The sequence below is a fragment of the Phragmites australis genome, chromosome 19, assembly GCF_958298935.1.
Source record: "Phragmites australis chromosome 19, lpPhrAust1.1, whole genome shotgun sequence".
In the NCBI taxonomy this organism is placed as follows: Eukaryota; Viridiplantae; Streptophyta; class Magnoliopsida; order Poales; family Poaceae; genus Phragmites; species Phragmites australis.
Genome location: NC_084939.1, coordinates 66426 through 81608, shown reverse-complemented (window position 1 = coordinate 81608; position 15183 = coordinate 66426). Strand labels below are relative to the sequence as shown.

General features: G+C 43.3%; 1 protein-coding gene and 1 pseudogene across 3 annotated transcripts; both read left to right on the top strand.

The window, feature by feature from the left end:
* The first annotated feature begins 2419 nt into the window (after positions 1-2419).
* LOC133900379 (mitochondrial uncoupling protein 1-like) lies at positions 2420-6007 on the top strand. Of its 3 annotated transcripts, none has more exons than XM_062341492.1 (10): positions 2420-2602; positions 2689-2929; positions 3052-3276; positions 3396-3474; positions 3559-3692; positions 3789-3887; positions 3973-4077; positions 4729-4803; positions 5468-5554; positions 5654-6007. In XM_062341492.1, exons 2-10 carry the CDS (start codon positions 2849-2851, stop codon positions 5687-5689), a joined length of 921 nt encoding a protein of 306 aa, XP_062197476.1. In that variant the 5' UTR covers positions 2420-2602; positions 2689-2848; the 3' UTR covers positions 5690-6007. The 3 variants fall into 3 exon arrangements, with proteins under 3 accessions (XP_062197476.1, XP_062197475.1, XP_062197474.1); XM_062341491.1 differs by having other exon boundaries at positions 2683-2929; XM_062341490.1 differs by having other exon boundaries at positions 2420-2929.
* Positions 6008-6152: 145 nt separating this feature from the next.
* Positions 6153-12210, top strand: LOC133900981 (uncharacterized; annotated as a pseudogene).
* The last annotated feature ends 2973 nt before the right edge of the window (positions 12211-15183 follow it).

Sequence of the window (15183 nt, the reverse complement as noted above, 5' to 3'; positions counted from 1 at the left end):
AGATTGGAAGATGTTGACATCCGGGGAAAAGAGTCTGAAAGGTATGGGAAGTCCGAAGAATGACATTTTGACATCGGGCAACGGTAAATAGAAGGGAGTAGCAATTGAGTTCAATTATGACAAATTAAACGCATCTAATTCTTATATATCCGTGCCATTCGGGCGTGCACCGTATTTTGATGGTACATATAATACCGCTTGGAGACATAAAATGAAATCGCATTTAATTTCTCTTCATCCAAGTATTTAGAAGATTGTTTGCACAAGTTGTGATTTGCCGAATGAAGATAAGGAGCTCACTCCCGAACAAGAGCAAATCATCCACCGCAATACACAAGCCGTAAGTGTATTGTTTGGCGCCTTGAGCCCCGAGTAGTTCAATAAGGTGGACATACTTGAGGAGGCTAAAACAATATGGGACACACTCCAAGTCGCACATGAAGGCACTATAAGCGTGAGAAAGTTCAAGATAGAGTTTCTTGAGGGCATATTGGGAAGATTTGTGATGGATGATGATGAAACCACTCAAGCAATGTATGATCGCATGATGGTGTTGGTAAACAAAATTAGAAGGCTTGAAAGTGAAGAGCTAGATGATCACAAGATGATGAGAAGATTGCTAAGAGCTTTCGCACCAAGTAACCCCACCTTAGTGACTCTTATCCGAGAAAGAAGAGATTACAAGAGGCTCACACCAAGCGACGTGCTCGGAAGAATCCTTGCGCATGAGCTCATGGAGGAGGAAGCAAATAAAGTCAAGAATCTTGTCAAGCAAAACTCCACCTCCAAGAACAAAGAAGTAGCATTCAAGGCAAGCAAGAGCAAACAAGTTAAAGAATCAAACTCGAGTGAAGATGAGAGCTCGGAAGATGAAGAAATAGTATTCTTTGTGAGAAAGTTCAAGAAATTCATGAAGAAGGGTGGCTATAGAAAGTACAAGAGAGATATGCGCAAAAGAAGAACATCCAAGAGAACTTGCTATGAGTGTGACGAAGTTGGCCACTTCATCGCCGAGTGCCCTAACAAGAAGAAGAGTAAGGATAAGAAAGAAAAGAAAAATAAACCTTTCAAGAAGGAAAAGTACAAGACCCACAAGAAAAAATACTCGGGTCAAGCCCACATTGGCGAAGAGTGGGATTCCAACTCCAACTCTGATCCGATGATGAAGGAGTCACCACCATCGACATTCTCTCCTCTACACCGACAAAGTCACTTTTTGGTGACATGAGCGACAACGACACTCCCAAGTGTCTCATGGCTAAAGGACTCAACGTAAAATCACAATTCAAGCTCCTAGATAGTGATAGTGATAATAGTTGTAAAAGTATGCTTAAAGGTCTCAGTAAAAATACCATATCTGAAATAAAAGAACTAATGAAAATAATAGAGAGTCAATAGGGGATTCTTTAGAAGCAAGAGGATTTGATCATCATTGACAAGGAGAGAAATCTTGAACTCGAGGAGTTCCTTGCTAAAGAGAGGGAAAAGGTTAAGGAGTTGACAAAGTAATTAAGCTTGGACAATGAATCCATTGCTAGTCTTGAGAGTAGGAATGTTACACTTAAAGAGAATTTCAAATGTGTGAATGAATCTCATAAAACTCTTGAAGTGCAATTTGATGCTCTTAAGAATAGCACTCCCACCTCTAATGATGCAACCTTACTCTATAGTGCTTCCACTAGTAATGGTTACTCTCGTTGTTACAATATTGATATAAATGCTTGTGTTACTAATGTTCAATCTCTGCAAACATTGTAAAAATAAAATGAGAGGCTAAACACTTTGGTAAGTATGGGTACATCAAGACATACAAATCCAAAGATGCACTATACAAAACCATTGAGGCCTAGGATAACAAGAAAAAGAGAGGTCTTAGTTTTGATATGCATACAAACAAGCCAAATGAGCGTGTAATGATAAATGGTAAGGAGTGCATTAAGTTTGTCAAGGAAAATAGAAAACCACATGCTCACACAACACAAGTCCAGCAACCCAAAGGTCATGCACCGTAGTAAAGTGGCTATTTTATATGTTGGCGCTCGCATAAAGGATCGAGTTGTCAAAAGGAGTGTAAGTCCGTAGTTTGTTGAGCTATTCGGTATGTCGATTGCTATTTTTTTAGTTACTATTTATATGTGATAGTAGAGATCTTATATGTATAGATTATTCGGTCTGTCGATTGTTTATTTTTCTATAGTTATTATTTATGTGTGATAGTAGAGATCTTTATATATATAGATTTTTTATATGGGATGAATATGTATGTTTTATATTGTTTGTACAATATGAATGTCGGTCATATTTAATCAACTATATTATTTAAAAAAATTAGCTTTCGTTATAACCCACGTGTATTTAACTAGAAATAATAATACTGGTAAGAGCGATCGATCGAGCAGCCGTGTACTCCACTGTCATCTGCAGCTGACGTGGCCTGCGATTGTCTTCTTCGTCTTCGTCTTCCCTTCTCCTTGGGAGCAGCAACGGAAAGATAAACAAACTGGAGTTGAGTGGAGTTGCATGCGCACCTGACTCATCTCCATTATCCATCCATCCATCCATCCATCACGCACCTACCTATAAACAAGAACAAACTTTTCTGGTAATTGAGGATGATTAACCAGCCAACTCTTTTCTTTACATTTTGCACCTAAAAAAAAACAAGCATATATTCATTCCTAGCTACAGGTGCGGCAAAACGGAAGAAAAAGGAAATCTTTTCTTGATCGACGATCTCCTCTTTGCCTTTCCGACTGCGATCCCAGCCCAGGCAACTAGGCTTCGCCGCTTTCCTCTCTCCCCCTGTTTTTCGGAGCTAGTTGCCCAGTCCAGGAGGCCATCGCTCACCATGCCGGACCACGGCTCCAAGCCCGACATCTCCTTCGCCGGCCGATTCAGCGCCAGTGCCATCGCCGCATGCTTCGCCGAGGTATCTACCCTTCCCTTCCATTCCCCGCCCGTCTCGATCCCTCCCTCCCCTTCCCAGCTGCCGCCAATCTTGCCCTGCTTTTACAGCATCACATACTTATCCCTTCCGATTTGATCTCGCAGATATGCACGATTCCCCTGGACACAGCCAAGGTCAGGCTCCAGCTGCAGAAGAACGTCACCGCCGCAGGGGACGCAGCAGCGGCCTTCCCCAAGTACCGCGGCCTGCTGGGCACCGCCGCCACCATAGCCAGGGAGGAAGGCGCCGCCGCGCTCTGGAAGGGCATCGTGCCCGGGCTCCACCGCCAGTGCATCTACGGCGGACTCCGCATTGGTCTATACGAGCCCGTACATACGCTCTCTCCTATATGTATATGTTGCTGCTGCTGTTGCATTTCGTAGACTACTTGGTATGCATCAAACTAACGACCGACCCACCCACCGGACTCTACCTGCCTGTCTTGCAGGTGAAATCGCTCTACGTTGGCAAAGACCATGTTGGGGATGTCCCTTTGTCCAAGAAGATAGCCGCTGGATTCACCACTGGTACCTGCTGCACTTATCCAATGTTTCATACATTACACCGGTTGTGATATCTGCAGAGTATGACAAGTGAACTGCTTTGCTCAGGTGCCATTGCAATCACCATCGCTAACCCCACTGACCTTGTCAAGGTCAGGCTTCAGGCCGAGGGGAAGCTTGCACCTGGCGTGCCACGCCGCTATGCTGGGGCAATGGATGCTTATGCCAAGATTGCTAGGCAGGTCAGGTTCTGCATGCTCTCGTGCCAACCAACATTTTGGGTTCCTCTATTTTCCTGAATGAATTGGCTCACACTCATCTGTTTGGTTAATCCTTAGGAAGGGGTTGCCGCTCTGTGGACTGGCCTCGGACCGAATATTGCGCGTAACGGGATCATCAATGCTGCTGAGTTGGCCAGTTATGATCAAGTCAAGCAGGTGTGCTTCTTCTTATGTTTGCGATTACTCTGTTGGCTTGTTCATTCACTTGCGGACACAAACTACATTACTACTCATCTTGCAGACAATTTTGAAACTTCCTGGGTTCAAAGATGATGTGGTCACCCACCTCTTTGCTGGTCTGGGTGCTGGCTTCTTTGCTGTCTGTGTTGGTTCTCCGGTTGATGTGGTGAGATGCCCTTCGCTGCTCAATTAATTGTCCATATCTTGTGTCTTGTGTTTGTTTTCCTATTGTAGCGATGCAGTTACATTGTTTCTGAGTCTGCCCAACTGTAAATTATTCTTCTGAATGGTGCTTCCTTTGGTATATCCACTTTCATTGGTAAAGTGAGGTCATGTTGCACATGATGAACACTAGTGATCTCTGTTACCCGCTGCCAGTACCCTTTTCAGGAATCATGGCAGCCAAGTTTCTATTGTCAATGTTGGTATGGCATGGTGTGAATGTTCCAACTAAAAGAATCAATTTAGACTGTTCCTGTGCGCACATGACAGTTTCAGGATGTGTCATATTTCTTCGTAGCTATCATTTTTCCTTATTCCTATCTTTGAGAGGTTCACACTTCCACGATTTATACCACTGTTTTTCATGCAGGCATCCTGGCTCACCACATTCGAAATTGTGGGCATGGATGCTGGTGGTTCTTTCTACTGCAAGGAAGCTCCCTACTTTCTTGTGGCCATTATCACAGAAATCTTTCTGTATTATTGAGTACCGATTAGTATTTGAATTATTAGCTTCAAGGTCTCTGCCTGTTGATAATTTTCTCCATTTTTCCCTTTGGTGTAACTGGGGCTGATAAAAATATCCTTCTTGCAGGTTAAGTCAAGAATGATGGGTGACTCAGCCTACAAAAGTACTCTTGACTGTTTTGTGAAGACACTAAAGAATGATGTATGTTCCTCTCTTCTATTTCGTTAATTATTCTGGAGTCACATTTAGATGAGCAGGAAATAAGCATAAGATGATCTTTTAAACGCATTTCAAACTGGCAGTTATTCATGGAATATAGTGTATAGTTCATTGGCAGTTATTCAAACTCGTCCTCTCTTTGAGTCTAACTGGCCTGATAGTTGTCATTGTGACACGAGGACGGCCATGTGATGGTTCCCAAGTGTCACATAATTCTGAGAACAATTAGATTTGCTTGGACCTTTCTTGGGGAGAATTTGTGTACAGGAGGTGTTTTGTTTGCTTAAACACATATTTGCCTTGGTACTAAAAAAGTGGGGTGCTATCTTGAGATGCCATTGTGTACCATCCATTCTTGTTTCTTGACAACCCACAGTAGGAATTGTCTTATGTGCTCGCAAGTTGTGACTGATCTTTGATCTCGATTAAATTTGTGCTGGGAGCTAAATCTTGAAGTTGCAGAATATACTGAAAAAAATTATTCCTTTTGTGCCAGTTATATCCCTTTCAGAACTGCTAAAACGTAACTACTGCAAACTGCAAAATCAGTTAATGTTATAGCATCTGCTTCATACCTGTTTAATGTAAAGGTATGTAAAATGACTCAAAGCAGGTAGGCTGTAGCTAATAGGAGTTTACTCTGCAGGGACCTCTGGCATTCTACAAGGGCTTCCTTCCAAACTTTGCTAGACTGGGATCATGGAATGTGATTATGTTCTTGACGTTGGAGCAGGTAACCCGAACTGAATTTATTGTTGTTCCTTTATTTGAACCAGAAATTCCAGTGCAGTTCTCTATCGAATATAAACACTTTGTTTGTTAACTTGGGCAGGCTCAAAAGCTGTTTGTGAGAAAACCGGCAAGCTGAAGATAAAACTTTTTGCAGTCGGTGGCGACCAACGAAATTGACATTTTTCTTCAACACACACACAAAAAAATAAATAAAAAATTGACATCTCCCCCGTGGGAATTGGGGAACAAGGATAAATCTGACATCCAGTTGTGAGATACAATAATAAACAACAGCGGGAATTTGCATGACCCCAGAATAAATTCAGAAGTAGTGAACACATGTCATAGTGTTTTAAACAATGTCTGAGCTGCAGTAGCTTTATGGGGTCTGATAAGCCAGTAAGGCACAGTAAATTTGTTGGATCTTTCAAATCGATTATTGTTTTCTGTTGCATTGTGTTTACTCTTTGGAAATGCTTTGCTCGGTATGATGGTCCAACTGCTTGGTTTTGTGAGTGAGTAGAGCTTAATTATTTTGTGAAGCGGAGGCAAGAGGTTCTTTTTCGTGTGTAGACTAGTTATGATTTGCCAGCAGGTATGTTATGCTACTACAGTGTAGGAACCGAAGCAATACCTTGACGATGAGACTGTGAACCTTTGTGGTGTCGTGTGCAGAAATGTGTGTGGTTTGAGCTTAGGGGATGAATGGTTTGCAGTGCATGATGAGATTGGTTAGTAGATGCTAGTAGTCTAGATGTACCTAAATGAAGCTGTTTACAATTACTGGTGGTTCATAAACAGGCAATGGTTGTTTCATAAACACTGAAGAAGTTGAATTGAATAGGTAGGTTGGAGCAGGATACAAATTTGTTTGAAGTGAAGCAGTAACAAGAAACATGTATGTTTGTATTATTCAGATGTTGCTCTTGATGATGGTGCTGCTGGTTTCTTCTTCATCTTGCCGATGAGGACGTGGGTGGGGTGCCGGAGGGAGTAAGTAGCCCTTGTGCCCCAGCGCCCTGGCGGCGATGCGGAGGTCCAGCTGAGCTCGGATGCGACGCCACAACGAACGTGAGAGAGAAGACGCGGCCACCACTCGTAGACCGCCGTTGCGGCAAACTTTGGATCCATCTGTGTCTGCACTTCTGGACCTGGAGGAGCTCGCCGCCGCCGCCCGCTCTTCCTCATCTGACGCGGCCGGGTACTCCCTCTCCTCTCCCTCCTGCAGTGAGAGGAGTGACTGAATGGAACACCAAGGAGAAGAATCAGCGGTTGCAACGGAGCAACAGGAGGGAGGAGGGGAGGGACAGCTCGCCCAAAATCTCCTCCACGACGACCCACTTATGTATGTCTCTTCTATGCTACTTGGATCTCCAACCGCTGCTTCTTTCCATGCAATTCACTCTCTAGTTTGGTCCCTTCACTGTCTTGATGATTTCCGTCCAAACATATGCGCAGCGATGAGGTTGGATTCTTGCACCCGACGCACTTCTGCTCGCTAGACTGCAGCCAAAATGGCAATTCCACATCCCAAGCTCCAGAATTCCATCAGAGATATTTCTGGTGCAGAGATCACAAGCTCGCTATCTCCTCAGAGATTCTACCCAAGCTCTATTGCTCTGCGCGCGCTGCGTACACCAACGCAACAACAGACCACGACGCTGCCCTACCAACGACTCATCTCATGAGGCACAGCAAGGCACTACTCATACTTTGCCCCCGACTTCTTTACCGCATGGAACTCCAGGTAATGCTGTCGCTGTATGGCTAAAGAGATCGCATTTTCCACCGCTAAAAGGTTCCATCTTTCATTGAACTGACTGCATGCTTCATGCACCAGAGAGAAGCGATTCCACATGGTTTTCTTATGGCTCTTTCCTTTCTTGTAGGAAGATTGTGCTATCATTGAGCTATGATTTCACAATGCTCAAGGATGAACCACAATTGTGTGCCTTGATCCTTTCCTACTCGCCAAAGAATGAAAGCACATGGAGCCATAGGTACACCTCGTCTTGCACCTGTCAAAGTCTTAAATCAGGAAGAAGATATGGATGGTCACAACTCACGAGAGACAACCCTTTTGCCTAAGATCTTGTGACACTAGAATCCATCTTTCTTCCAGTGAATTTTCCCAGTTCAATGGCCTTCCCTGTTGGTATGAAATAGCTATGCCGTTAACTTTTGTTTTCTTTGATAGAACAATCCCCATTAACTTGTTGTCAAAGAAGTATGGAATCTAGTAAATGGTACCATCGTTGTACTCTACAGATAGGAAAATGTGACGCCCGTCTCGCCGGCCCGGCCTGTTTCTCCCCGAGCATGCAGCCCAGCCCATCTGCTCCCTCTCTCTCTCTCTCAATGATAGCTCGGCCCCGCTCGTCAGCTCTTTCCCCTTCATCCACGTCGCGCTCGCTCCCGCGTTCGGCGTAGTGCCGCAACGACCGCCAAAATCACCGGCGCCCTCAACCACATCCGCGAATCCCGCAGCCGCCGCACGCGCGCCTATATATGCCACCCAGCCCGTCGCTCCCCCATTAGCTTCGTCGAGCGCCGTCCGCCGCGACTGAGCTTCCCTCGACGCATCGGAGGCTGCCTTCAGCTTCGTCAGAGCACGAGGAGTCCCTTCCGCCTCTTCTCGACGTCGTTCCGCTGCCGCACGGTCCATCTCATCAAACTCTGGTGGGTCTCGCCGCTACTCTCCATCACCCGCCTTCTCTGTTGCATCCCGAGGTCGGCTAACATTTCTTCAGCACCGCAAGACTCTGAGGAGGCTTCCCTGACCCCCAATTTCGCGCATTCGTCACCGTAGCCAAGCCTCCATCAAGCTCCGACCCCGCCGTCACTTCCCTCCTCCGCCGACCACCGCCGAGACCCCGTCGGCCGTCATAAAGCCCTCGGTGAGACTCCCCATCACCATCTCGTCCTATCGCACCGTTTATCGTCGAATTTGGTAGCCTGTAGCCCTTGTTCGCATGTCGCCAGTACAGTTCTAGGCATGCTCGCAGCGGCGACGCCGTTTTCTGTCGCCGCCGGCCACCCGTTTCCTCCCAACCACCCTAAGCTGTCCGATCTCGTGTAGATGGCCCAGAATAGATCGGGCGAAAACCATACCCCTTCGGTACACTATGGACCGGTGGACCATGCCACCTCAGCTGGTCCATGGGACTATAGACCTAGTCAGCACCCACGCCAACTGCACGTCATTGTTTTGTCTGACGTGGCAGTCCCACTCAGCCAACCGATCCGATTCAGCAGCCATGTCAGCGTGCTGACGTCATAATTAGGTTTTATAAATAAAAATTAATCTTTTAATTCTTTTAAATTGGTAATTTTACATATAGGCCCCCAAACTTTTCTGTTTTCACAAAAAGACCCATTTTCAGCCTTGCAATTTTACTTTTAGCCCCTGTAGTTTATTTATTTGCATATAGGCCCCTAGATTTTTACAAACAAGTCCCTAGAACTTTCTATTTTTATAATTTAGCACTTGTACTTTTTCAAAAAAAGCTCCTGTAGCTTAAAACCCTCACAACTTTTTCATACAAGCTCCGATTTAGACGATTCTTGCGCTCTCACGATCATAGCAGCGAGTACTATCCGTTAGTAATATTTTTATAGTGCCTTGCTACTATTTGGTGTTCTATTCTTAGATATTTATGTTGGTTTATTTCTGGTGTGCGCGATTGCATTAGGAGACGAGCAGCTCGTGAACCTGCAGGACCAGACTTTCGAGGAGTTTGAACAACCTGTGGTTGAAGGCAAGTGTCATTGATCACATTGATCCTATTGTAGGAAAGTGTATCTTTAATTTTTCTAGATGTATGCTTATCAATATGAATCCCATGTTTAGGGTTTACTAGTATCTTTTCGTGATTATCCTTGTCGCTTGTGTTGTAGTCTAGGTGTCAAGGGTAGAAATGCTTAGCATGCTGTCAAGTTGGGTGGGTTAAATGTTAATCTGAATAATATTCTATGCAACATGAACCTGTTTAGGTAATTTTTGTAACAACTTTGATCATAGGGATCTAGGTAGGTTGGTTTGTTTGATATGGCTGTTGTGTGCGCATTGGATGATGTGAAAGTACCTGCCGTAGATCCTAAGCAACGGTTTGTGAAGCCTGTAATCCGACATAACAACGCAACCACGAGGTTTATATGGGTACGGACTGACCAATTAATTAGATATCATCCTTATTCTGTACGCACCAGTGGACGGTTGAGTGGCACAAGAGGAGACCTCTGCAGCGGATAGAATCCCTGTTAGCGGTGAAACCTTAGTGGGTGCATATGGATTTGGAGGCGCTTTGTAAAGGTCTTGTAGTGAGACCCCGGCTCTACACCCCGGAAGTGTGAAGCAAAATGGGAATCACGACTCGTGAGTAAAGTGTGCAAACTCTGCAGAGTATAAAAACTGATCGATCAGCCGTGCTCACGGTCAAGAGCGAGCTTGGACTTCTTCATAATTAGTGGAGATCTTGGATGATTGGTTTTGGGTAGTCAGGTGATGGAACCCCGATGGGTTGGTAGCCGGATATGGGATATCTGGTGAGTCTGTTAGTCAGATGAAATCTGATGAGCTGTCCTTTTAATGTTGGTGTCGTCACACATAGTAAATAGGATTGCTATGTCTTTTGAGTTCTAGATTAGATTGGCATAGATGCAGTCAACCCGAGTCAAATCTTCTTTGTCTTAATCTTTCATGTCATGCTTTCCCACACTTGTTGAGTACTCCACGGTTGCTTTCTCGCAACCTGTTGATGCTGCTCAGAAGGTGAGGATTTCGAGGATATCCCGGCCGATGAAGCTGAGTTCTAGTCGATGTCGACCTGAAGATCTTGTCGTAGGTTGGTGCTCCCCTGGACAACACCTGTGGTTAGATGGAAGACCCGTTATCTCTGAAAGTCATCGTAGTGTTTTCTTTAAGATTTATAGGTCCTTTTGTAATAAATCTTATCGTTATGTAATGACACAATTATGTTATCACTTATGAAGTCACCGTGTGTATGGAAACTTGATCTTAACGTACATATGGAATACATCTGGTTTGTTTCTTGAAAATCGGGTGTGATAGAAAATACCTGAAAATATTCTTACTGGGAGCTAGATTTCGTTTGGCACCAAAATATAATGTTGATTTTGTTAATACTAAAACAGCAGAGTTTAAAGTAACTGTCCGCTGCAGGAGATGGGTAATAAAAAAGGTTGCAGAGCAACATCAGGATATGTCAGAGCTTATAGAGAACGGATCTGTACTAGTGAGAGAGATAGCAGAGGTTATAACTCATTAATACTAGCTTATTCAAACTGTTATCAGTGTCAACTTGTCTGAACTCACCATATTATAAATTTTCATGTAACTGGTTATTAAACCTCCTCAACACAAGTAGCTACAGACAGTTGCAACAAGACAATTTTACACCTTTTGCAGAAATCGAAAATGAACTACCGTGTATGGAGGCATCGGTGCTGGCTTATACCTAACATGACTAGAAAACAGGTGAGGATTAATTATTCAAACTGAATAAAATTCCTTGTCTCGCATTCTTAATTTTGTATCTGGGCTTTGTAGCACTACCATGAAGAGTGACTAAGTGAAGCATTATTGCTTTAATTTTGGCCATACTGTTGCAATGTTGCTAAAACCTACAGAGGCCTGCTTGTCAATTACTATGAAGAGCATCTAATTTCTGTTTCCTGAACGTGCTGAATGAATTGAAGAAGTCAACAAGATGGAGCGAGCTACATGTTGCTGACAACTGCTGCTTTCACTACCTCAGGGTTAGGGCCTTCTCACTCGATGATTTTCATATGAAACCTGTGGCCGAAAGCCTGTACAGCACGTTTACGTACCAATTCAGGGCTTTCCAACGCACACCAGCCTTGAGACTTTAGGTTATTTGTGTCGACACCTTCCAGTATCCTGTATAGGCACACATGTGTATTCATGTACATTGATGCAAGCATACCTTGTTTTTGCATCTTTACAGTCCCTGCTGCTTGCACTACTAGACAGTCGCCTAGAGGATGGAGAGGATTCCCTTAGCTGGAAGTCAGAAAGTCACTTACTGTGGAAAGTATGATGCCCTTTTTTTTTTGTAAAGAAAATGTTACATTTTATCAAGAACTGATTACTTTGTTTTCTATGGTTACTTATATTCCCTTGGGCCATCTTATCCTCACATTTCATTATACATGTGATACAAAGCAGAAAACTTGGGCGCGCGTGCATTTAATTTTACTTTACAACATTGGTTTTCTCTAGGAATGGTTGACTTAATTGGTACCCATCCATCTTGGCTGAAAGTTAATTGTGTATGATCTGACAGGGGGAGCTAAAGTGGGATGAGATGCTGATCAGACGCTACCAAGGGAGAGAAGTTTGGCATTTGCCCACAGCTGATGATTAGGATTGGTCTAGAGTATTTGCTTAATGCTCATGTTAGTCGCTGTGGATCCACCGTCGGTTCCTCTCACAGTGGTGGATACAGCACTAGCTCACCGCTGAGGAAACCTGCCCCTCGACGACAGCCCTGGTGGATCTGTTCGACGCGGAGGAGGTACACCTTCTGTCAGAGTGTCTGAATGCCCCTGCGGATGAGTTTGAGGAGTCACTCACCCAAGCGGAGCTTGCAGCACTATACATTCTGTGGATATCAAAGGCAACCACCTCCCGTTTTACTGTACCATCAACTTGAGTAGTAACTGTGCATGTGAAAGAATAGGTTCTTGTGATCTCAAGTTTTAATTGAAAAAGGGAAATTGTTGTGTGTTTTGTTGGATGCAGCAAGTCCCGGCTGTGAAAGGAAAGCTGGAAGAGAGGCTGGAGGACGTGCTGGAGAGAACCTGCAGGCCGGAGAGGAGGAGGCTGTGGATGAGTCTGCTCGGCCTGGCTGTTGCTGTTGCCGTTGCAGTTGCTACTGATCAATCCCACGACACGACATGACATGACATTTTTGTAGTATTCGATTACAGATGTAACTAAACATGTGAAGGGCTGCTGATTGGTTCAGGTCCTCCGATCCTCTGTGATTGCAAACCAAGCCTGGCGTGGGGATGTTGAAATCAAACGAAATTCGTACGGTATTTGCGTACTACTTTTCGTTTCAACTCCAAACCGAGGGTATTTTTTCGAAAGGAATCTTGGAATTCCATTAAACGGAAGACACAGCAACATCTGCAATTCAACTCCTAATGAACACATATGTCCTTGCACCGCCATAGCATGAGCTACATCATTACAGTTTCTAGGGACATAATTAAGAAAAAAACTAATGAAATCTAAATCCAACATATTCTTGAGCTCCCAAACTAAACCACCCACCGGTAAAAGATTATATGATATAGATTCTAACGTCCGCTTGACCAACAAAGCATCACACTTCAAAATTATAGGGGTATTTGCAAATACCTCCTTGGTTTTTTTTTTAAGAATGCCACTCGAATGACAGTTTTAATGATATTTTTATAATTTTCTAGTGACAAGCTTACAATAACACTAGGAGTAGTGGTTTCTTTACAATTGTCCTAAAATTATATGTCCCATTCCTCTCTCTGCAGCAGCATTTACTCCCTTCATGCATGCATCGAATCGAGAACATGTTCCAATCTTCTAGCACCTGCATGTATGACCTCGCCCTCGTGATCTCTGATCACGAAACCCCTATCACCCGACGATGTGTCATGATAAAAAGCACCATCAACATTAATCTTCAACCTATTATGTGCATGTGGAGACCACCCCTGTTTCGTCAAGTTCACAATAGGTTGCAGATAAGAAGTTTTCTTGCTCTATAGTCTTGGCAAATTCCTCCGTTTGAATACATATGAATCCACCTGCAACGTTGGATGTTTGTCAAACAAAAACCCTAAAACTTGTTTTTTTTGTTAGTACCCCTTGAGCTCTTATTTAGTGTCAAATATCCCCTACATAGTTTGACTGTATGATACGGTGCATTTGTGATTTTTAAAATAATACGGTGGCTTCTAGAACTATTTTTTTAAGTCCATCATTAAACTAGATCCATCACTCTGATTTCGCGATATTAAACCAAATGAATATTCAAAAGTATGTGAATAGAGAGCCCAAATAATAAAATGCAAAGCCAATCTAAATGGTCACTGAAGGATGCTAAATATCACTACACCACCCTAGAAACCATAGAAAGTCACATAGGAACCACAATGCAAGGTCAATGGTCAAAGGGAGACTGGAGAAAAAGAATTTGTAGATAGGTTTTGTCAAACTACAAAAGTTGCAGATGGGTTTTTGTAATTTCTCTTTAACGATAAACCAAATTTCATCCCATCCCACCTCACCCAACTCCAAGTTTGGGCCTATCTTGGCCGCCACGTCGACTAACGAGCTTTGGACTGGGAGTCGGGCTTGACATAGCACCTTTCACTCAAAAAAAAAAAAGGAAAAAAAAGACTCGAGCATCTTGTCATGCTAGATCTTCTTTACAATCTTTATGGGGTTTGTGAGCATAAGAAAATACATTAAAATAAATATGAAAACTTCTTAAATATGAAAAAATTATGTACAAGTGACCGGAAGAGAGGTTAGTGGTGAGATCTCGTCTTGGTGGCTTGGTGACTCATCGTGCTTGAGACCTTGTCTTGGTGACTAGGTATCTCAAGAGCCGTGACTGGAAGAGACTTGGCGATCGATAGCATATTCTTTGTGGAGCTCCAACGTGGACTATAGGTGGCTTGTGTGCCACCGATACCACGGGATAAAAATCTCTCGTACCGAGTTTGTCCCTCTACCTTATTTACGTTTTCATATTTACATACTTGCAATTTACCTTGTAATCCTTATGAGCGGTAGAAGTAGACACTAGATAAGCATAGAGCACATTTAGATAGAAATTGATATAGATTTATCTTGTGCAAGTTTTGGAGTCAATAGTTTTTAAGTGTCCTAATTCACCCCACTCTTAGGACGTCCTCGATTCCCTTCAATTGGTATCAAAGCCTCGTGCTCTTCAATTGGGCTTAACCGCCTAGAGTTGTGACGTCCGAGGTTAGAGATGGATATTGGTAGTGCTCCACACTTTGATGACACTAATTTTCCCCATTGGAAAATTCTTATGACATGTTATTTGGAAGAAAAAGGTCTAGATATTTGGAGGGTCACCAAAGAGGGGATGAAAAAACACATCACCAAAGTGGAGAAACAATTTGATGCTCTAGCGAAGAGTATTCTTTTATCATCTTTATGTGTTGATGCATTCAATAGAGTATATTCTCTCACTAATTCACATGATATTTGGACTAATCTCATTGAAATACATAAAGGCACAAAGGATGTGCACAATGAGAAATATCATGTTCTTGAAACAAGAGGAAGAAGTAAAGTATTTGCAAGCATGGAAAGATGGGTCAGTGAAGATGAAGAGTCAAGCTCAAATGATAAAAGCTTCACCATCCACTCCTCCAAGAGAAGCTCTTCCTCAAGGTTGTCATCATGCAAATCGTCATCGTGCAAGTCATCTCACAAGTGTCTTATGGCCAAAGGTATGAAAAATAATGTAAGTGATGATGAATCCAATGAGGATTCACCCTCTCAAGAAGAACTTCTTAATTTGATAAATAAGCAACAAATGACCATTAAAAAATAATCTAAAGAGT